The sequence below is a fragment of the Brachycentrus maculatus genome, unplaced genomic scaffold, assembly GCF_059751285.1.
Source record: "Brachycentrus maculatus isolate JH-2025_06_01 unplaced genomic scaffold, ASM5975128v1 h1tg000089l, whole genome shotgun sequence".
NCBI classification, from domain to species: domain Eukaryota; kingdom Metazoa; phylum Arthropoda; class Insecta; order Trichoptera; family Brachycentridae; genus Brachycentrus; species Brachycentrus maculatus.
In genome coordinates, this window is record NW_028280843.1 from 3,241,709 (window position 1) to 3,266,759 (window position 25,051).

The window sequence follows — 25,051 nt, forward strand, 5'->3', positions numbered from 1 at the left end:
GTTACCAGATACTTTGTATGATTTTGATCAATTGAATTATTATTTCATGGGATATTAATATTCAACTTACAATTTAACTCTTGGGTTAGGATCTCCTTTCACTTTTACCATAAATCTCAGGTAGGTATTCTCTAGAAGTTCAGTATCCTTCAGCTTGACAACGAAGTAGGCAGCGTTCTTTTCTGCTCTTTCCTTGCGCTCTTCTGGTGTTACTGAAGTGCAAATAAAATGACTTAACTCAACATTCTTATAAAAAAATAATTGGAAAGTTCGTTTTGACCACTCCACTTTATGACCACAGTTGGAATAATAGTGTTGTAAATCTTGTATTGTAAATGTTCCGACTTCCATATTACCTTTTTGAAAAAACTGCTTGTAACTGTGGAAAGATCTATAATATATTTAATAGTGTGTGTTTATAGGGGATTAGTATCTGTATTACTGTCTTCCAAATAAAATGACACAAACTTATCGATATCAATACAGCATTTATAATTATAAGTCAGATGAGTGGAATAAATTCTATATATTAAGCATGTACAAAATATAAACTTACATTCCTGCACAACAAGTTGAGCCGTGCAATGAGCGTTTCCCTTTTTATTCTCTGCCCTGGCGGTGTAGAGTCCGGTGTCAGACTCATGGCAGTGAATCAGTTCCAGAGTGTAATCTCCATTCTGGGCATTGCTGCTGATCTTCACCCTGTCAGCCAGTTTGTCTTGCATTGGCTTGTTGTCCTTCAGCCAAGTGACAGTTGTTTCCTCCGATGACTGTAGGGAGCATTCGAATGTGGCTTTATCACCGGCTATAAAGTTTTGGAGGAAGATCATTAAAGTATGATGTAAGCCACAGTGTAATAATGCAAATATAAGTATTACTGTATAGGCGGGCTAATTGCTTCAAGCTGCCACAGTTGGGTATTCTCAAAAACCTCACTCCGCACACACCGGAGTTTTGAGCAGTCATCATGAAAGTTGTAATCTTGGTACGTGAGGAGATATTCGTATAGAATCTGTGGTATGCACAAATGTAGCAGCTTAAGGCAGCCGGGGTCAACTGATCCAAGTTGCAAATGTATTTTTCATTAAAACAGCATTAACTTAAAGGGAAAATGTAGTTTTCAAATTTGAAAAGTCTATAATACAATCTCTTCTGTCAAGTAAAATCTTTTTCTAAAATCTTTACATATTCACATAAAACAAATAATTCTGAAAATTCAGCTCATCAGGGTGTATTACCTGCATAGCTGTCCCATACCTAAACCGGAGTAATAACATAAACATTTGAAAGAGGTATGTAAATAAGTTCCATACATACAGCAATGATATTGATATTAATTTTTAAGTTTTTAAATCTACCATTATGAATGCAATAAGTAAATACTCGTTTGTAGAGTTTTTTTGCATTATTCTCCTTGCTTGTCTGCATATTCAGTTTTACGGTGAAAACTGCAAATTTTTAGATGTGGGACAGCTTTGAAATGAATAAAAATTTGCAAAAAAATCATGCCTTTCAAGTGAAATCCAAATATAAAAATGGATTGTATTGAAAGGACAACTTAATGAAGCAGGGGAAAAATAAACATATTAAGCTAAATCAAAACAAAATATACAAAAAATATATACAATTTAGATGGATTTGTTATTATTTAAAAAAGAACACCCTCAGTTGATAAACAGACATAAATGGTATACATTTTTTAAGACTATACGTTTTACAATGACATTTAAATATGAATTTATGTAAGTATATGATTACATTCAATGCCTTTTAAAGATAGCACCAGTCACTTACTTTGAAAGCATCGGATTATACAAGTTTGTAAATTATTACATATAAACCTATAAACCATAAGTGCCTGTGCCAGTAAACCTATGTAGGTTTGTTATTGTTTAGAGTGCAAACCTACTAATTACAAGGTTGCTGATTTTCTCAGACAATAATTTAAAGGCTTTTAACACCATGACAGTAAAAATATTGTGAAGTTTTAAGTACAAATAACTTTTTCAATTTTATTATTTATCTCAGTTATTACAAAGAAAATGAAAAAAATACAGTTGTCATTCGGTTGCCAATAATTAAATATAATAATAATAAAACCCTTATCCGCACCCCAATGGTGCATAGGGCACTGCGTCATATAAACGTAGTGTTATCTTGATCATTTACACATGAAGGAAAGGTGATCAGTCCTCCGCTTCAGGTACCAGTCCAGGGTAATATTGAATAAATATGACAGTGAAAAAATCACATATATTTATTTTACCCCCCTTGGGAATCGAACCTGGGACATCCAGAACGGTAGCCGAGCGTGCTGACCATTACACTACGGAGGCGGACAAGTTTATATTAAGTCCATAATTAAATATAGATAGTAAAAACATTCTTCATATTTCTCGTTTCTTCTATTTCAATACAAATTATAGATGGAAAATTAATGTTACTACTTTTTAATCGTTCTATATTCATAAATTGATGATAAACAAAATATTTTTATGGAAAATTAAGGAAAAATTCATTAATAAACAGACAAAAATTAAAACTGAAGACAAATTTAAAACACTCACTCATATAAAAAATACAATAACAGGTATTAGACACATAATTAAAACATTAAAATGATAATGAAAAATGATGTATTAGTCACTATATAAGCAATATACAAAGCAAAAAATGGATATGGATTGGAAGGATAGTATCCGTACGCAACCTATTGTGTTGCGAGAGAGATCTCTATATAACTAATATATACATATTGTATGTTGGTATTGTATTATCCGTTGGATTTGAATAATAAAATACTGATGGAATGGATAATGTATGAATTAAAAAATAAATACACGAAGTCAAAAGTGAACTCAATAAACTCCAGAAAAGGCATTGGATTAGTGGGAAGTACTCACGTTCTACACTGCATCCTTCGATAGTTTTCACAAACACCGGTTTCCCGCCGGCGCCCGATGTTAGAGCAATGCGACGACTGCTACCCTGAATGAGTGTGGAGGAACTTGACACTCCATTGGTTAGTGCTTCTTTCTGGAGCATACTCGAGGAGGTGATAGAACCGGCTATCTGAGAGTTAAAACTGGCTGAACTTGCTCCATAACTCGATGATTCGTAAGTTGCGCTGGATGACAATTGGCTACTTGATACAGCCGAGTATTCTAAATAGTAAATAAGCAAATGCTAAAGAAGTAATAAATGAAATTAATTGCGTCATTACAGATGTTACAATTGCTACATGTGATATGATTAGATGTGTGATGAGACCGATGAACTACGGATTAAGTATTGCAGCCAATGTATTGCCACTATAAATGATGTAGTGTGTGTGAGTTTGAGAAAAATCAAGTCTAAATATGATGGTAATTTTATTTTGTAGTGTGTTTATGAGGAAAATAAATTAGATGGTAATTAAATAGACATAATCCTAGACAAGACAATAAGAAAGTACTTATTAATTAGTGTAATATAAGAAAACTTTGGGCTACCTTCTACTCGCCGAGATGACGAACTATTATATCGTCGAGACATATCTGTTTCTTCTGCTTCTACACTGCTGATAATAGATTTTCCAGTTTGCTCAACAGTTTTAAGACTTTCTTCTTTACTTATAGAAGTAGTGGATGCTTCTAGTACCGCTGATGTTTTTATTTCTCCTAATTTAGAAACTTCTTCAACTGGTTTAGTTGCCTCTTGAACTGGTTTCGGTGCTTCCTGAACTGGTTTAGGTGCTTCCTGAACTGGTCTAGATACTTCTGGAACCGGTTTTGGTGCTTCCTGAACTGGTTTAGGTGCTTCCTGAACTGGTTTAGGTGCTTCCTGAACTGGTTTAGGGGCTTCCTGAACTGGCTTAGGCGCTTCCTGAACTGGTTTAGGTGCTTCCTGAACTGGTTTAGGTGCTTCCTGAACTGGTTTGGGTGCTTCTTGAATGGATTTAGATGCTTCTTGAACTTGTTTTGAAGTTTCTTGAACTGTTTTTGATACTTCTTGTGTTGTTTTACCACTTACGACTGAAGTTTTTTCTTCCACAGAAATTGATTGTTTTGTGTTAGTTGTTACCACTTGTTTCTGAACTTCTACTGAAGCTGATGTTTTTCGAACTTGATTTGAAATTTGTTTGATTTCTTCAGCGGTCTTTGGTGGTTCTGGAGAAGGTCCTTGCGGTGAGAATGACGCTCCCGGATCTACTCTTAGATCGTCCGCTGCGTGTTCAGCTAACGCAACTGCAAATCAGACATTTTTAAATTGTCACTTATTTTGTTATAATATATATTGAATCTGGAATTATTAATTACACAATCTTACCAACGTCACTCGAGTACTGCCTTATTTCTTTAAGCCAAGCCGGTTTGACTAATTCCTTGTGGGCTGTTAATATGATGGGATATGGTGCACCTGATGGACTATGCAGTTCAAACTTGAACAAATCAGCAATGTGATCCTTTACTTCTATCTCGGGTAACTGCAAATTACAACCAAGTCATTTGAGAAAAGAGCTGATAGAAAAACATAGTACCCAATTACACAAAAATAAATTCTGTGATAATTATTGTTTATGAACAAATTACATTGATGTCAAATTGTATAGAATTTCCTAATAGTCATATTTGTTTTTAAAACTTCCAATTTCTTAAAATTTCTACCAGAATGTATCAAATACCCCATACCGCTTATTCTGTCTCTTTATGATATGTTTGAAATATATTATTCAGTAAACCCTTATAACGCTGAGATAGGTACCGCGTTATAGGGATGTAAATGTTTTAAAATTGTATTTGATTTTAAATGACTTATTTTAGTCATTTCCGCTAGTTAAAATGTAAAAATGCAACTTAAAACATTAACCCTTTATAAAATTCCCCAAGGTACCTATCGCTCACTCCTTTCAAGAACGTCATAAATAAAAAAACTTGATTTTTCCGGGGAACATTTTTAAAGTTTAAAAATATAATACAATGTATTAAAAATAAATATCAAGCCACTCATTGAACTCTTTACTGTGCAACAGATCTTTTTAGGTATAACCTGAAGGTTTTTTCTCCATTTGAAAAATATTTAGTCTATTGAAAAAAATTATTAAATAATACATTTTCTTGAAAATGCAAAAACAACACTTTCTGCCCTGTAGCGGGTAAATATTAAGTTAAAAATATGGCTTTTTTGCTGGGATATAGAACATTTTCTGGGCACAACTGAAAATTTACAATTTTTGATTTTTGACGTTCTTGAAAGGAGTGAGCGCTATGTCAATGTTTACTATACATATTTCTTTTCTTTTCATGAAAATAAAAAAAATCAAATTATTTGGATTTGGTGCATCGGCAGACTGACCTTCAAGATGTCCTTGAGGATGAAGACCGACCTGTCGTCGGAGATGCGGCGGACCTTGCAGATGAGGATGCGCGCCTTGAAGAGGAAGAGGTAGCGCTCCTTGGCCTTGCCCTCGGCGTCTGTGACCGTGAACCAGTCGTGCGTGAGCAGACGCCCGAGCTTGTAGATGTTGCCGTGGTAGCCTTCGATGCTCGAGGTGAACTTGTTATCGGTCGCCCTGTGAGGGACTCCTAGCATAAGCTCTAGGGCCTTCTGGAGGTCGGTGCAGTCCTCGCCTAGTCGAGTCGAATACTTTACCAGCTCCTACAATTAAAAGAATATATATTATTTCTTCAGTTAACTTTTACTACTTTTTTTTTTTTTTTTGGGGTCAAGGGATCTTGCATCCCTTATGTCACTGCGACCATATTAGGTCTATTGTGACCTCCCTTTGTATTACAGCTCACTGCCAAGACCTACATGAGTCATGTAACTCACGACCTGTCTTGGTGGTAGGAGCTTCACCTTCTCGGAGTCCAGTAGAGGTCCTCCAAGGATGTGACTTTGTTTGTGAGCGAGTGCATCACAAAACTACATTTAATACAAACTGTAACTACTACTACCACAACCAACACGCTGTTTGCCGTAGGGGTTGGCAGAGAGGATGGAACGCCACACTCTTCTATCCTGACATACACTCCTCGTTTCTTTCGCAACCATACATCTAGTCATACATGCCCTCCTATTATGCAGACTTTTGACACTGCCAGATTTTAGGTTCTGATAGATCTGATCCTGCCTAGTCTTTTTCGGCTCACATTCGACACATATATTTTCTTAGTCATTCTCTCGTTATCCATTCGCTCCACACTTAATTTACATCTTAAATATTTACATCTTCTTACAGTGCACAAAACTTCTTCTTCTTCATCTTCTTGCTCAATGCTGAGCGTCGTGGTCTTATGGAATGTCAGGCACTTGGTGCACAAGTCCTCTCCATTCTTCCCGGTCCTGGGCCAACTTGATGGCAGCGTTTAGCGAGGATCCGGTTAATTCCTTTATTTGGTCTGTCCATCTTGTTGGAGACCGTCCTCTTGCCCGCTTGCCTTCAACTGTACCTGTTACTACCAGTTTTTCAAGACTCTTCTCGTTCTTTCTGGCGATATGCCCAAAGTAGGATAGAATCCTTTTCCTGCAAGTCGTGGAGAGTCTTTCTGTCACTGACAGTTCGCGGAGAATGGAGACGTTTGTGCGTCTTGCAGTCCAAGGAATGCGCAGCATCCTCCTCCAGCACCACATTTCAAACACATAAAAACATTTCCTTCTAAATTCTTACAGATTCTTTTCATTCTTCATACATTCAGGCATCTCATCATACATTTTTAAACCCTTACAGATAATACAATTTTGTGATTCTGTTTTTTTTTAATGGTAGTCATGTTCTATACTTATTTGTAACATATTTAGGAATATTTTTATTTAATATTACTATATTCTTTAAACATTTAGGCATTTTATCATTAAAAAATTATAAAAATATAAAAATAAGAATATTATATATTAGTTTCTTTTTATAGGTAACTAGTTGAGTTATTCAACTTATTTTTCTACGTTCTTACATTTATTTTTCTTAAGCATTATTCTCATTATTTTTAGAAATTCTAATTTATTTACATTTCCTTTGATCCAATTTAAAATCGAAACCATTCTCACGGTAGTCATACACGTATATAGTCACATGCTTTAACTGTCCTACACATATGAACGTATGTGATACGCACGGTTTTTCTTCACCATTCCGCGCTAACCCGTATGACTTACGCGCCATAAAAGACCATAAAAGATATATGTTCCAAAAATATTTAATGCGTAACGGATACACTTACAATGTTTTGTCAGGTTTCATACCTGACAATTTTTTGTGACAACAAAAGTTGTGTTTTTTTGCTTGTTTATAAAAAATATGCCTGAAAATAACCCGAAGTGGTTAAGGCTGGAATTACGGTGCAAAGATAAAGTTTTAACAATGTAGTGTAGATAACATTTTAGAAACTTTAACATAAATAAAGAAGAATATGGAAGTCTGGGTATTTACAGTGCTTCTGACCTGTCTATCATAGACTGGTTAAGTGATCACTTTACACACGTGCAACATTCACCATTCTACCCATGACCATTGACAGCCACATTAATCAAATTTTTGGAACTCGAACTACATATTTCATTAATCTCGTGACACTATACATGTCAATTCACTGGAACCATCTATGGTTGGATTGGAAAAGCTTTTATTTAGCAGAGACCCTTTTATTTGGATGTATACAAGTTCCTAACCTGATTATTTACTATCCTAACTTATTATTAGTGTTGACAACTTTAACTTTAGATATATTTTAAGTATTTCTAACGATCTTGGCATTTTGAAATCAGTTGTAGATCAGTGTTGTCAGGAAATTAATGATCCGGAAAAGAAAATTAATAAATATTTATATTTGCTATTTTTTTGTTTTTATTTTTGTCAAATAGAAGTATACTACTGACCCTTATCCGCAACCAATGGTGCATAGGAAACTGCAATAAATTGACGTAATTTTAAAATGAAATTAAGACTAATAGAATCGAACCCGAAACCTCACGCATTGTAGCCTAACGTGGTAAACACTTCACTATAGAGGTGGACAAATATATAATTAATATTTTGTGCACTTGATCTAAAAATAACAGTAATGTGTATAAAATCGAATAAAGCCGAAATGAGAGCACTCAAACAGATGTGCCGCAAAAGGATGAATTGAATGATTTAGTTGATATCTAAAATCAGTTAAAAAAATACTAGGTAATTAGAAGCTGATTAAAAGTTATTTTGAATGTTAATCGAATAGGCTTTAATTCAGAATCAGTTTTGCGGATGATCTGATTAATATATTTATTTGAATGATATTATAACTCGTATTATACTAGTTATTACATTCCATGATCATTTTATCTGTATAAATAAAACAATTTGTTATAATTAGTTAACTTTAAGGATTGCTACAGAACAAAACAATTACTCAAGAACAAAACTTGGCAACTTCTCTCAATCACCGAGTTTAACAGACTGTGAAGTATTTTGATGCATCAAAGTATCGACTCCCAACTAATAAATCAATGGAATTGTTGGAACTAACAAGAACTCAATCAATTTATTTTATTATTTTGTTTTTCAATAATTTGTAATATATTGAAACATTTATTGTTATATGGGTGGCGCAAAATTACTCACCCTATGAGAACATGTTATAAGTTTTGCAAATAGTGTCGTACATCAATCATATTTATAATGTGTAAACTAGACAGCTGAAGTATATAAAAAAATCTAGTTGTGCAAAAGTTGGTGCAAAATTAATCATCCAATGGAAATTCTTTATTTTTTTTTATGTGAAAAATTTAATACCCGTTAAGTGGCTACCGCCAGTGTTGATATTACTTTGTGCCCGTTTTATCAGTTTGTTGGTAGGTATATTGTGGCTGTCTAGCTCACAAATCGCTCACTCCTTTCAACAACGTCATATATCAAAAAACTTGATTTTTCAGGAGATCGTTTTTAAAGTTTAAAAATATAATACAATGTATTAAAAATAAATATCAAGCCACTGATTGAACTTTTTACTGTGCAACATATATTTTTAGGTAAACCCTGAATGTTTTTTATCCATTTGAAAAATATTTAATATATTTAATAAAATAATTAAACAACACATTTTCTTCAAAAAGCAAAAACAACACTTTCTGCCCTGTAGCGGGTAAATATTAAGTTAAAAATATTCCGCTTTTGCTGGGATATAGTACATTTTCTGCGCATTCCGAAAACATGCACAACTGAAAATTTACGATTTTTGATACATGACATTGTTGAAAGGAGTGAGCTAAATGTCAAATATGATTGACGTACGACGCCATTTGCAAAAATTATAACACCTACCTAAAGGGTGATTAATTTTATGCAAGCCTATACAAATATGTAGATCCGCAGAAATATACCGACTACGCAAAAAGTTTTTTCATCAGTGATGCACGCTATTTTTTTTTAAATTTACTGGCAAAGCACCCAATTTTGGGTGATACCTGCCATACTAGTGATTTTACTTAAACAATTTTTTATTTTTTTATTGTTTTTTTTTGGGGTCACACGCTTTTGCCATGCTTTTTTAAATGTTTAACGATCGCACCATTAACATTTTTGGAGTTGATTGACAAAAGGTGTTGGACATTCAGCGGGAAGGACAAACCCTCCGACCAAATGTCCTGAATGAACTCGAGGTTAGGGAGTAAGGGGCAGTTAAAAAATATGTGGTCAGCAGTCTCATCCTCCTCTCCACACGCGCACAACGAACAAGTTAGTATGTTAATCTTTTTGAGGTGGGATGCAAGTACAGTGTGTCCGATCCTCAGCCTGCACAGACGGGGATGTACGCTATAAGTCTTGCTACCTTTTTACTCATTCTAAAATTTCCAAAAAACTACTCGCATTGAGACGTGGTGGGAGTAAAAATGGAATAATATATTGATGATATGACTTTAAGAATAGGTGTAATTCATGTAAACTTTATTTTTATTACTTATTTCAACAATTCGAAATTGTATACTTTTTTCAGTACCTATTTTGTAAAACCTGAATTACATAATGTTTTTGTCCTCCTCCATAGTGTAATGGTCAGCACGCTCAGCTGCCGTACTGGAGGTTCCGGGTTAGCTTCCCAGGGAAGTCAAATAAATAAAATAAGTCATTTTTTTCACTCTAATATTTATTCAATATTACTCCGGACTAGTACCTGAAGCGGAGGGCTGATGATCACCTTTCCTTCATGCGTTAATGATTTAGATAACACTGCGTTTATATGATGCAGTGCCATATGCACCATCAGGTGTAAGTTCAAAGTTAAAGACAATTTTTGCATCGTAATGGTAATGTAATAATAAATTAATATAATAATACTGGGTGCCTAAGTTTTGAGCAGTGCTCAAAGCCGCTAATTATCATACTGAGCTAAAAATAAAAATACCTCGCATCGTAAAATAATTTTAATGATATCATTTTCACGTGGGATTATTTGAAATATGTTAGTGTACCGTGATTAATGAACTATAAATAATTTTACAGCGCCATTTTCGTTAAATACTACCTCAAGAGCGCTTTTATTAAGCTGTGGAATATACATCAGCGATCAAATTAAAGAGGTATAATTATGAAAATGATTTTGCGAAAAAATGCTTTCATAATATTTTTCTAAACACTCACTCTCGCAGTTTTTAACTGTTGCTGGACTAGCATTGCATGCCATCGGACCCGCGACAGCAAAGCACAGCCGTCAAATTTAAACACTAGTTGAGAGCAAGTACGCAGTTGTTGTAAGCTTAACATAGCGTGAGACGTCAGATAATTCGTATGATAAGTTTGGTTTTAAATTTATCTAATACTATATTTGCACTACGCATGTCTCTGAAGAGTTTCGTAGTTCATATACTGGATGGATTTAAAAAAAAAAAATTTTTCTCAAAATACGTGGTAAGTCAAAAAGATTTTCCAAAGGCAATAAGTTTGTCAACAAGGATAAGGATTTAAAAAAAAATATTAATAAAATTATGTCCAACAATTTGTTTTTTCATTTTGATTCTTCATAATTTGTCAGAAGAAATTTTTATTCTCTATCAAAACGAAATCAACGCCAGAACCGTTGTTTACTCAGTAAGATTATAAATTTAATGAAAAGCTAAATGAATGAATTTCATAGAATTTCTGGAAAACATCAAAAATAGATTTAGACATGTTCATTCTCTTGTGTGCATATCTTCAGGTTTATCGGAACTGGTCGCTTTAAGTCACTCTGATTGCATTAAAAATAATTTATTAATCGATGAAAAACATATTTAACGACACTCACTCATTCACTTATTCACTCTTTTCTTATTTTTTATAAAATGGGTTTGAACCCTTCTTAACAATATTTTTATGTAAAATTATGGTGAAAAGAGTGTTTAAAAACGGGTTATCTGTTCGAACTATTGCCATATCAATAAACCCCGGGCAAATAAATGTAAATGTTTAAAATAATTTGGGAAAGAATACTAATAACAAAAAAAACATGGTCCGGTTTTAAAGGGAAATTATGCATTTTCAAATAACGAATTACTTCAAAATACCGCCTGTTAATTATTTAAAAAAATCATTTAACGGTAGGTACACGATTTTTTACATAAATTTATTTTTATCCTATATTTCTTGGTCGTAGATTCTAATTCCTTAGACTTGATTTTCCGAACAAAAAAACTACACATATTAAAACACTTTTATTTTTACGCTAAAAGGAGACTTAACTATTTGTCAACCGTATTCATAACCCACGGATGATCGGGGGTTTACAAATCTCGAAATAAGTGTCTAGACTCTGGACATAAAGCCATTCTACTTAATAACAAATGGTAATATCCGTAGGTATGTTGCATATGCAAAACAATAATGTGTCTACTGTTGTAAATTGGAGAAAATGGCGTCGAGTGACAGTTATCGTAAATTATTCGTTTCAAACATTGGCAAAGTGCCAAACTGTAATTTGTTGGGAAAGGAGAGTGCAAGTGGGAGCGAACTAAGTCGTCATAAATACTTATATACTTTCTGACAGGTAACATACAACAGGCTTGTACCTTCATTCATCTCGGGTACTATTTATTATGGCTTTTAGCCATAATATTTAAAATTAAAAAATATATTCTTTGTACATTCTTCAAGGGTAAGTGAGGTGACAGCTTACCAAAATTTAAAAATTTGCCATTGTCAGTTGTGACCAGAAATATAGAAAATCACGTTTTTAAGCATAAAATTGCGGAATATGTGTTTTTAAATTTCTGGTGAGTATATTTAATAACTAACGCGTATATACACTTTTTATAACACTTAACATTTTTTGCTTAAAATCAAATAGATTACAAAAATAATCGATGCAGTAATAATAAAAAAAAATACTATTTCAAAAATAATCGATGCAGTAATAATAAAAAAATTATCGATGCAGTAATAATAAAAAAACACTATTACAAAAAATCGATGAAGAGATTTTCTTCATGTAAATACCGATTAAATTTTCGAATGTGATCTAATATACTAATTCATTACTTTACCAAAAGTAATTGAATTAAAAATGATTCTTTATTACACATACTTTATTCGTATTACAATAAATTATTCAGTAATTTTATTTGAAATCTTGTGAATTTAAAACGGTATTTGAGCATTTTTTGTTTATGCAATTACACATTTGCATTTTTTAATATGTAACATTTTTAAACAATTTATTGTCGCTAAAAGTCTGAGTAAACAATAAAATATCTAGTAAATAACTATACACATAAAAATGTAAATACATTTTTACTTCGCCTGACGTCAGGCAATCTGCATAGCAAGAGCTTTTAGTGAATATGAAACTGCATACAAATTGATTTACACAGAAGGGCATAAAATTAATTTTAATATAAGCTTCAAAAGAAACATCTTGTATTTAAAGATGGGAATCACGTTGCAGCAGACTGGGGTTCAACCTAGCGTGTCTGTGACATTAATCCCGAACCCTACCTAATGCGACTGTTATCTGTTGTAATCACAACAATCGGTCATTCTTCACAAATGTATCGAAAACCTTACCGGTATGCGGAAAAATCTAAGGCCATTGCGTACATACAGATTTCAAGAATGAGTGCAACATGGATGTTCAATAATGGCCAGAATGGAGAACGTTACACATGTGCATACGTGATCGCTTAAGCCAGCCAAATGCCAGGTCCTAAGATGCTAAGACTTCCATCTTCTTTCACAAAAAAGAGAAAAACGTTTCATATCAAGTTAAGACATCTTTAAATTGGCTGGCATTTGCGTTAATAAAACAAATGAATGATTAAAAACGGATTGTTAAAATACAACAGTATAGTACTTTTTCTTTTGGATAATACAAGATGTCTAATTCAATAAACAAACGTGTGTATGTATATAATGCAGTAGGAAATACATGTACGTTTAGCGTTCTTAATATATCTTATCATTAGGGATTGTTGGCTTAAACATAAAGGAGTATGGAGTGTGAAAATAATAGAAAACTAAATTACATTGTTTTCCTAACGTAGACAGTGCTCCGAGATAAAGAGGAATTTCAGGATTTGCAAAGTGAATAATATTTTGCACATTTTCCAGTTTTAAATACAATATTGCACAATTTAGTGCTTATTTAATGGGTAAAATAAAATATAAAATAAGATAATAAACGTTCTTGATCTCCTCCGTAGTTTGATGGTAAAAGTGTTCATCTACCGTTTTAAAGACCTCGGGTTTGATTCCAAGGGGTAATCAAATAAATATGAGTGATTTTTCACTCTAGTATTCACTTAATATTACACTGAATCGCTGGATTGATCACAGTATTTAGGATTAATCACCTTGCCTTCGTGTAAGGATCAAGATAACACGATGCTCTATAGGCCATTGGGTGCGGATAATAGGGGCTAAGAAGAAGAAGAATAATATATGTTCTTACCTTGAGCAAAAGCTGGTAGTCGTTGATGCGCTGAATGGGGAGTTTTAGATGCTCGGAGATACTCTTGTCGTCACCCAATTGACTTGACAGCTCCTAATCACAAAACACAGCACATCAATATGTATTCCAGAGTCACTTTTCGTCAAAAAATAACACTGCCGATTAACCACTTAGGGGGAGAAACTTATACTAAAATTAAAATTTATAGCTGAAAAAAAATCTAAAGCTAAAAGAGAATTAAAAACATATATATTCAAAGTTGAATCCGGTATTCAACAGGTTGTTTTGTTTGAATATTTTTACCCGATCTGCGCCGAAATTAGCAAAACGACACCGAAACTAATTTGAAAGTAAAACCGATATTATGTCACGGTTTCAAAGACTTGGGAAATATTTCGGGAACATTGCGCGTTTATTTTTACAATCGTCAGTTTCGGATTCGCAGCATCAGGTGGCGGGCGCGGGGGGCCGGGGGGCCGGGGGGCGAGGGGCGGGGCGCGCGTGGGAAGCCTCCCCCGAGAGGGCACTCCCGGATCACCTACCTGACGGTAAACAATGTTTATCTAATCAGGGTCGTGGACCAACCCGACGAGATGACCCCGCTCGGGCAGTAAAGATGGCGGCACAACACTGCTGCAGGATCGGCTCGGGTTTCCGCGGCGGGACGATGCGCGGACACGGCGGCGCTGGACACTGCTCGCGCGGTACTAACTGCCGCTAGAGCTAATCTTAGCCGAGGGAGGCGCCCGCCATATCCCCACGGTCGCCAGGCGTGATGACTTTTCGGCGGGAACTCGCCGTCGAGGCGCGAAAAGCCCCGAAATGTGGAAAGCTCGAGAATTACTAACCTTGCGCGGTCAATTGGCCATCGCCGATTACTAGACCGGGACCTACATAACTTGATGTGACGTCACGTAGGACTCGAATCTCACATCAATAGGCGCTACGGACACGGACCCACAAACATTGCTCTAAAAATTTTACATCCACGAACGCAAATCTATTTATTTCGGAATAAGTTCTAGAAAATCTTATCCGAAGAAAATGAAAAACAATTCTTTGATAAACAGTAACAATTTAACATTGGTACCTGTTAAAATGAAATCTGAAATATGTTATTTTTAATGACAAAAAATCCACTTGATAGAATATATCATATATAATTGGAATTGAATTTAATAAAAATGGCCAAAAATGATAACACGTTTAAACGTAGCTTAAATTCTTTAATAATTGCGTAACCTTATCATTGTATTTCTCAATCGTTTGGCGAAACGCATTTTTTCAGCAGCACACGCCTCCAGAATTCAATTAATTGCACCTTTTATCTGACCTATATAAACACAATTATTGTGTCGTTGAACTAAAAGCAACAATCGAAAATATCGCGAAGAATAAACGAAATACGATTGGTATACACGATAATCTTGATTTGACGAAAAAAATATTTGGATATTCTTTTACAGTTTATAATGAGCTTAATTCACCATTCCTTTACCAGTGATTTGGCATTAAAATTAAACCTTTGCACTAGACATGAAAGTCTCACTGTAAATTAGATGATTTTGTTAACACACAAGAAGTTACGAGACTTATTAATAATTTGATCAACGCCAAAAATGCATAATTCTCACAACAAATGTTTCATACAACTAACCATATGGATTAGCATTAATCCAATGAAGTGTCAACTGAGTCGAATAAGATAAAAAAGGTTTACAAAATAATATGAAAAATACTCCTATAATTGGAGATAATCCAGATTTGTTAACAAGAATTTGGACACACTTAAAATGTTGTAAATAAATTATCTGGTCAAATTATAAGCTTAAATGATAAAAATGAAAATGATATTTTCTGGTGTTTCTCATGTGTGTGATTATAATCCAGGATTTGGACCTCACATACTAATAAAAGAGTTTCTGCTCAATTAAAAGCTTCTTTTCATCTCACCAATAGATGTTTTTAGTGAAGTTCTAGTGGTTCAAGAACAATGTTTTAAAATTGGTTCATATATGGTATATATAGAACTTCCAAGAATTTGAGTAGTGTGGTTGTCAATAATGGGTAGAATTGGTGAATGTTGCACGTGTAAAGTGATCAATTAAACCAGCCTATGACGGTCGTCAGCCCCGTAAATGCCCAGACTTTTATATTCTTCTTCATCTTTGATGAGATGTCAAAAAATAATATAAAAAGGTTTGTTTGTGTTTCCGTGATAAGGGTCACAAATTTTATGTTTGCCTCCTCATTGTGCCAAATTTTTATTGTTATTTTCAAAACCTTTGTTGTTTGAATATTTGTATATACGTATGTAATTGTTGAAATATTTGTATATACCTACCATAAAAACATTTTTTTTTATTTATGTTAAAAAAATACCGTTTTCACTGACGCAAATACGTTTGATATTTTTGTGGGAAAACTTACCTACAAGAATAAGTTGGAAAATGTTCCGCATTCTTTCTCAGCTTTTGTAATTCTACCTCCGAAAAGTGTCACTGACACGAATACCAAAATAAAAGTTCAATTTTAGCTTTTGTTGTTTTTTTTCGTAGTCTTGTAATATTAATCCCTGACCCAGAAGTTAGGCAAACCAGAATGATGTCTATTTGATATATTTAAATGCATATATCCAGATATTAAAGAAGCAGCAAGTTGCATAAGTTGGTGCCCTTGGACAAGTAATATTACATAGTATATATCGCTCATCTTTCGGGATGTTTAATGTATCTGGCAGTAGGAAGGTTGCGTGGGCAGAATGACCTACACTATCCAGAGGAGCTGAACTGCTAGAAAATGGAGACAGACAGTCGAAAAAATATTTTTTACGTACTTTTGGTCAAATTTCAACGCCATTTTCTATCACTGGGATTAATATTTTTACGTGAATAGAAAAATAAAAAAAAGAGAAATCGTAAGTATAATATAAAATTTCAATTAATAGACTCAACTATTGAATCAACATCAGTAGATGATTTCGTTTTTATTGACAAAGCCGTATATTTATTTAAGACGTTTTGCTTTAAGACAATTTGATTTAAACGGTTTATTACTCATTGTTTGAGAAAATTCAACTTCATATTACTATGTAAATCGTTTGTATAACATTTGTCACGTTACTAACATAATCAAACAATATTTCATTTTATTACTAATAAGATACGATAGTAAAAACAATAATAAAAGTAATAAATTTGGATAATATATGTACATAGCGCCATTTTCGTAAAATACTACCTTAAGGGCGCTTCATTGACAATAGAAGGGTTTGGTAATTGTTTATATTGAAAAAATAAATATTCAGTAACTTTTCTGTATGATTTTAAACAAAGCCAATAAGTTTGTGTTTTCCAACATCCGATGTTTATAAATAGAGAAGAACCGGAATGTGTTTTCCCGATTCCCGCGAATGAAGCTCCGGTCTCCACCGACACGCCGCCATTACGACATTGACAGATTTTGCGAGAGATAGGTTTATGCATTATGAATGCGTACACAAATATCACCAATGTCGGATGGAGATTCTGGAAATAGTCGTAAACACAACGTAAATAACTGCCAATTTACAACTGATAATATGCCAAATCTGCTATAAAACTCACAGCTTCTCGGACATTTCAATTTTTGGTAGCCGGTATTAATTTGCCAAGCTTTGTTTTATACTGCTATTAAAGCTGTTCTTCTCGTTATTAAATCGACCAAAATTATTATAATACTGTATTGTGATCATAATAATGAGATCATGTTATTACAATTCGCTCACTCCTTTCAAGAACGTCATAAATCAAAAATCGTCAATTTCCAGTTGTGCATGTTTTCGGAATGCCCAGAAAATGTACTATATCCCAGCAAAAGCGGCATATTTTTAACTTAATATTTACCCGCTATAGGGCAAAAAGTGTTGTTTTTGCATTTTTGAAGAAAAGGTATTGTTTAAGCATTTTTGAAATATACTAAATATTTTTCAAATGGAGAAAACACATTCAGGTTTTACGTAAAAAGATCTGTTGCACAGTAAAAAGTTCAATAAGTGGCTTGATATTCATTTTTAATACATTGTATTATATTGCTAAACTTTAAAAACGTTCTACTGAAAAATCAAGTTTTTTGATTTATGACGTTTTTGAAAGGAGTGAGTGAATTATGGTCCAATATATCATAAAAAATTGTGGAGTATCCAGCTTGATTCGTCAAAATGTTAAATAATTAGATATACATATGTACATATTAACAACTTTGTAAATAATTAAGTTTATATACGTGAATGTAAATTTCAAGGGTTGTATAATGGATAGTGAAAATTTAAACCTTTTTTGTTTTTATTTTCAGTGAGTTTATTTTATTGTTTAGTATGTTTTATTATCTTTATATAATTTAAATATTTAATTAGAGTGTCCGAAGATTTTCCGTTAACTTTGTCGTGCGTCGTGGGTTAGCTTGAACGTGATATTCCTTGAGTAATTTTGAAGTAAATTAGTGCTTTAAAAAATAATGCGAAAGTAAAAATGTTCGTTTTATTTAATTACTAGATTAATTAATTAATTATACAAGTTGTACAGTTAATTATACAAACTGCTGTTATACAAATTGTATAATTAATCAAAAAATAAAGTGGATTTTGGTATTCCTTACTTTTTGAAGTTTAGCTTTAAATGTTAAATCAAACAAGGCATAATAATATGGAGATACGTACATTGTATTTTATCACAATTCTTTGATTTTTCACTAAAAATTATTTTTGCTAATACCATTTTACTTACAATACTTTTTTGTATGTGACGAAATAGTTGATAGAAATAATAAGATAGAAATAGAAAGCTTTAAGAATAAAATAAATAACGACGTAGAATGAACGACGTGTTTCTCAAAATAAGACTTACATCACGTAAATAACATGTTTATTTCATCATTAGACTTACATTTCGCGTGTAATGGCCTGAGGATAATAAAGTATTCACGAACGTATGTAGCTCAAATTAAAAAAAATCAAACAGATGAATGCCTTTTTTTTCAATAACATGCGAAACATATTGTTTTTCATACATTTTAATTTACGAGTTGTGAACTGCAAGACCAAGAATTCTGTTTGTTAGGCGACACGAATTTTAAAACCCCCAATTTCTATGTTTATTTTTAAACTGTTTTGAAATATTGAACGAATTCCAACTATGTTTTTATTTTTATGATCCTCATTTTAAATTTTTTGTTTGAAATTTTAACACAAAGTGCCAGAAGAAAAATCGTGAAAAACAGGTTTTTTTATACAATAAGTTGCTTATTTTATATTACATGTAGTATATCATATCAAATCTTGTGGCGCTTGAACAGTGTAAAATTATCAACCCCTGTTTAAAGATTTTTTATCTGTTCTTATAAAATTCTGTCATTTAATAGTGTTTGTTACTTTTATCATCCAAATGATGTCAAAGACTTATGATTCTCAAAAAATAAAAATATAAACAAGTTACTATACTAAAAATATAATAATTTTAACTTTATTCATATTATTATTATATTGGATCCTGGAATGGTCACCCATTCTTAAGCCAGCCAAATACCAGGTCGTAAGCCCTGAAACGCTCAGATTTCTATTTTCTTTTATGAAAAGGGAAGAATAATACATACATGTTTCGTATCAGGTTAAAACACCTTTAAAAATATTAAAACTTTTTATTTATAGGCATTCTATTCAGTATCAAAATAAATACTATGAAGAATATATTTCAAATCCTTTCCATTTCTTCAATATATCGTGTTTACGAAATAATTTCTAAATCTATGTTTGGAAAAATAAAATAAAAATCTGTTATGGCAAATCATATTTTTTTTGAGTTTTTTTTATTTCCAAATTCGATTATTATTTTTTTCATTTATATCTCATATATCTACAAGCAATATCTGAGCGCTAATTTTAAACAAGCTTAAAATTTTGACCAGTATAGTATTACTAGTCTGTTTTTGGTTATTTGAAAGAAATTGTAAGTATATTTGGCAAATGAAAGAGAGAACAGAACGAGGACGGCTAGAAACAAAAAGAAAACGAAGAAAGATTTATAAGGAGTAATTAAGGTGACAAGACACAAAGGTTAATTAAAGTACAACACGGAGGGCAGGCGGGGTGAGGAGATCGCCCGTTAGTTAGGGACTTTGCATTTAGATTACCATGATGCCGTCATAATATTCGCGATGGCTCTCTAAAAATGTCCAACTATTTCAGCGGAGCTGGCTGACTGCCCGAACCGACTGAGGAACGGAGCAAACAGGTTGCTACTCGGTGCGAGGAAAAGAAAGTGTTATCCAATATCTGTGCGGATTAAACACATAACTTTCTTCTAAATATCTAACAAGATAATATTGTTTTTAATTTAAGTTTTACTTGGTAAATACCACTAATTCTTAAAATCTATTGTGACACATGTTTCGATGCCTTCCGCATCATTTTTAAACACCGTATGTGAAGATTTTAAGAAATAGTGTTATTTAACAAGTAAAACTTGAAAAGAAAATGGATAGATTTTACCACAAAGTGAAAATAAATGAAAAGATAATTTTACTTTTGGTGAAAAACAATTTTTGGGGATGTCCAAATATTTTTTTCATAAATCTGGGTATCTTGACATTTTCACTTTTTGACATCTCAACATAGATACAAAAGAATGTGGAAGTCTGGGTATTTACAAATCTCAAACATGAAGCTATGTCATATTTACAATATACTCTATGTAAGAGTTTTAAAAAAAGCTTGGTGGTCAATCAAGGGTAGAATGGTGAATGTTAATAAATAATAAAACCCTTATCCGTACCTCAATGGTGCATAGGGCACTGCGTCATATAAACGCAGTGTTATCTTGATCGTTTACACATGAAGGAAAGGTGATCAGCCCTCCGCTTCAGGTACCAGTCCAGGGTAATATTGAATAAATATGACAGTGAAAAAATCACTTATATTTATTTGACCCCCCCTGGGAATCGAACCCGGGACCTCCAGAACGGTAGCCGAGCGTGCTGACCATTACATTACGGAGGCGGACTGGTGAATGTTACACGTGTATAAAGTGATCACTTAACAAGCCTATAACAGGTTAAATTTTTTTTTAAATCATCAGAGATTATTATTATAATATTAATTACAGATTAATTAATTAATAATAAATAAGTACTACGGATGATTATTTTTAATATTATTTCATATTTATTTGGTGCTTACTTATTTTTTTTTCAAATCCGGGACTCAAATATTTGCTACCGGACATAGGATAAATGTATGTTACTTTCGAATACATCCAGTTATTTTCATCAATTAATACTATGAATTTCTTCTACTTTTCTGTGGATTTTCATTTTCATATGAATTTTTCTTTACTTGAAATTTACAGAACGAAAAAATAACGCTGAAGTCGATATTCTTCCTCGATTCGATAAATAATCCATAATCTACAATTTACACTTAAAACATTATTTTCGATAAACATATAACAGAACTGACGAAAAAGATGTAAAATAAATGTTAATTTTTAAATTATTATGTGAGCTCTTCACAGTCAATCCTTAATGTCACTTCTTAATCAAACAATCATGCTATTTTAGCTATGAAAATATTTTTTTTAGTCCATATCAAAATAATACACTGCCTTATGTATCATAGATCGCTGGTTGGCAGTTACTATGGGATGAAATCATAAAAATAGCTTTGGAAAAAAGCGTAATTGTAGAGACCGCTTATTATATATCTTAGAGAAGTATATCTGGCATATTTCAGAAAGCTAATAGCATCCTTGTTTACGGTACAGGTGAATATTTGAGCCAATTTCACATTAAAATGAAAACCATTCTTTAAAACGTTCATAGAGAAATGACAGAAATACTCGTACTTACGGAAATTGAACAATCTCACAAATTAATTTACAAAAACATGAAGTTCTAAAGAAAAATCGTTTTAATCTTACTTATTGTCGTAAGGTTATCAAAAAATGGTTTTTAATATTATTTATTGTTTCTTATTTACATTTTTTTTTATTTCCAATAATCTCGAATCGAGATACCACAACCTAACACATCTTCCTACTATTTTTTTTAACGTATATGCATCTCGATATATCAAAAACTTTAAAATATAACTAACTTAATTCACGACAAAAAAGTACCTCTGTTTTAAAAAATAGCAATAATATCTTCGCAATATATTATCGAGGTCAAAGTACCTTAAAAATAAAAATAACTAGTTAGTTAGGTTCGAACCTACTCTCCAATAATTAACTGTTTTTTTAAATGCTTACCGCTTACGCCCACAAAAAAGTATCAAATTGATATATTTTTGTATGTAATAAAAATAAAATTATAAAATATATTAAAAATATAATAACAGTGATAAAAAGCTGTTCCAAATGGTAAAATTACGATAATTCGACAGTCATGAAAAAATCTGATCATCAGTTTTATCCTATAAAATTTGATCAAAATTATACAGACTGATATGATTCGATGACTTACATATTTGATGTAAAAATATTTTATTACAAAGAAAATAAGTAATGAGAGTATTTTATCATAGAGAGTCATAAGATGAAATATATTTATATTTAGCAGCGGTAGTTAATAAAAATTCGATTCGCTGAATCGCTATAGTCTAGTGACCATATTAAACTACTTCAGTAATTTATTACAGAAATATAAATGAAACCATTTGACAGGCGCCGTGGGACAGTCGGGTAGACGCTCGACTGCGAAACTGGCGTTGCGGTTCGATTCCCGCCAGTTGCAAAAATAATTCAAGAATTATTTATTGTCAATTGTTCTAGGTGTTTGCAGTGCATTTTTCACATCCACCCTCCTTTCGCTAACTGTCCTACCTGCAGACAAGCCTCGATAGAGGTTTTGTGGGTTATTCCTTAAGAAAAAATGTACTACGTGTAAAGTTACGTAATTAATATATCATTTATTTAATTGTATTTAAAAAAAAAATTATTCACTCAGTATTGAACTGTAAATTGTCATTTTTTAAATAATATTACATAATATTATGGTAGGTAATAAAAACCACGTTAGGATGGTTTGGGAAATCAAGCACTGAATCTACATTAAAACATAATTTATCCCCCTATAACGCATGTTTTAATATATTGAAACCCTTATCCGCACCCCAATGGTGCATAGGGCACTGCGTCATATAAACGTAGTGTTATCTTGATCGTTTACGCATGAAGGAAAGGTGATCAGCCCTCCGCTTCAGGTACCAGTCCAGGGTAATATTGAATAAATATGACAGTGAAAAAATCACTTATATTTATTTTACCCCCCTTGGGAATCGAACCCGGGACCTCCAGAACGGTAGCCGAGCGTGCTGACCATTACACTACGGAGGCGGACATGTTTTAATAAACATTTTAATAATATTACATTATAATATCGTGCGAACGTATTTTTTTGCATTACCTACAGATACGAAAAAAACATCATATTAATATTTGATAAAAAAAATCCAAAATTAATCGTGTCAAATATTAAAAACGAGTAATAAAAAATAAATCACATTTAAAGAAATTTCAACCTGTCATTAGATGGTTTCAAATTTACAGTTACACATTGTATAAATGATCACTGAAATCGACCGACAACAGCCGAGACTTCCATATTCCCTAATAACAATGTTGCTATACCATATAACATAATATCTGTAATATGTATATCTTAAATGAACATAAAATGAACCTCCAAGTATTGTACAGAGCCTAGTTGTGGTTCCGTAGTTAGCGTCACGGAGTCAGAGGCTTAACGTTTGACCCCTACTCTATCACAACTTGATTCCTATTATTACTCGATTCCTATTATATACAACCTGAAAATATTGTTGAATGGAAATATTTTTGTAAATTTTAAGAATATAATTTTTTCTAGTGATTGATTTATTTTTAATACATAATAAATATGATTTTTCATCAAATCACCCAAAAACTATAATCTGTAAAACCATCTTTGAAGTATTTTGCGACGACAGTTAAGATGAAATCATTTAAGTGGGTTAATGTTCGATGTCCATTGACAATGAGCGGGAATAATATTTTACTCTTTCATAACGCTTTTTCCCTCAGTCTAGCCGCTTACAAAAATATTGGAGATAAACCGTTTCATTATTTCAATAGCAGTGTGGGTGCAGCCTACGTCCGCCGTTTAAAACTTTTATTTCACATTGCAAAATTATACAGAAAAAATGTATTGACGTCTTATTTCAAAAAGTTGGACGAAATACAGAGTTGTGAAATAGAAAATTTATGGGTAATGTGATTTTATTTTTAATTAGATTTATGCATTATTTATGTGTTATTAAATTTCTCGTGTAATAACAGTTGCTATAGCTTATTATATATAAAGGCCTGACAGTCTGAACTAAACTAGTAGTACAACGCAGTCCAGATACCAAAACTAATGTATGGTTGAGCATAGAGTTGGCGCAAGAAAGATAAAAATATATCGAATAAAAAACGTCATATTTCAAAAAACTTGATTTTTCAGGAGATCGTTTTTAAAGTTAAAGAATATTATGAAATGTATAAAAAATAAATATCAAGCCACTTATTGAACTTTTTGCTGTGCAACAGATCTATTTAGGTAAAACCTAAAGGTTTTTTTTTCCATTTGAAAAATATTTAGTACATTTAAAAAAAAATACCCTTTCTTCGAAATGCAAGAACCTTCTGCCCTGTAGCGGGTAAATATTTAGTTAAAAATATGCCGCTTTTGCTGGGATAAAGTACATTTTCTGGCCATTCCAAAAACATGAACTACTGAAAATTGACGACTTTTGATATATGACGTTTTTGAAAGGAGTGAGCGATATGAAAGATGTTTGAGTAGTGAAGTAAAAAGTAATAGAACGCTGAGATAAGCAATATCGATAAAATTAAGAAATGTGTGTTGAGATGGTTTGGGCATATGAAAGAATGGTAAAACAAATATAAAATGAAAATGAAGTTGGAATAAAAGTAGAGAAAGTAGAGAAAAGGAATAATTAATAAATATATTTTATTTATTTATTTATTTCTACCAATATTCAAAGAAAATCAACAATAAGTGAGCTGCATAGTAAATTGTACTTAAAAATATTAACAGTTAAATCTGTTTTTATCGGAATTTAATAGTTGGATGACAGTCCGATTTTCAGTAAGTTTTTAAGTCAC

At 32.5% G+C, this 25,051-nt stretch overlaps 1 protein-coding gene across 6 annotated transcripts in view; it reads right to left on the reverse strand.

Annotated features, from left to right (window-relative positions):
• Positions 1-25,051, reverse strand: part of Obsc (Obscurin) — a 120,588-nt gene that overhangs the window by 19,442 nt on the left and 76,095 nt on the right. For all 6 annotated transcript variants that reach the window (XM_088257995.1, XM_088257997.1, XM_088257993.1 and 3 more), the window contains 7 exons: positions 13,875-13,967; positions 5,335-5,637; positions 4,309-4,465; positions 3,492-4,226; positions 2,904-3,164; positions 557-805; positions 71-212 (listed from right to left, as the gene is read on the reverse strand). In XM_088257995.1, coding sequence (XP_088114121.1) covers positions 71-212; positions 557-805; positions 2,904-3,164; positions 3,492-4,226; positions 4,309-4,465; positions 5,335-5,637; positions 13,875-13,967 — 1,940 coding nt within the window. The remainder of the gene's footprint in view (positions 1-70; positions 213-556; positions 806-2,903; positions 3,165-3,491; positions 4,227-4,308; positions 4,466-5,334; positions 5,638-13,874; positions 13,968-25,051) is intronic.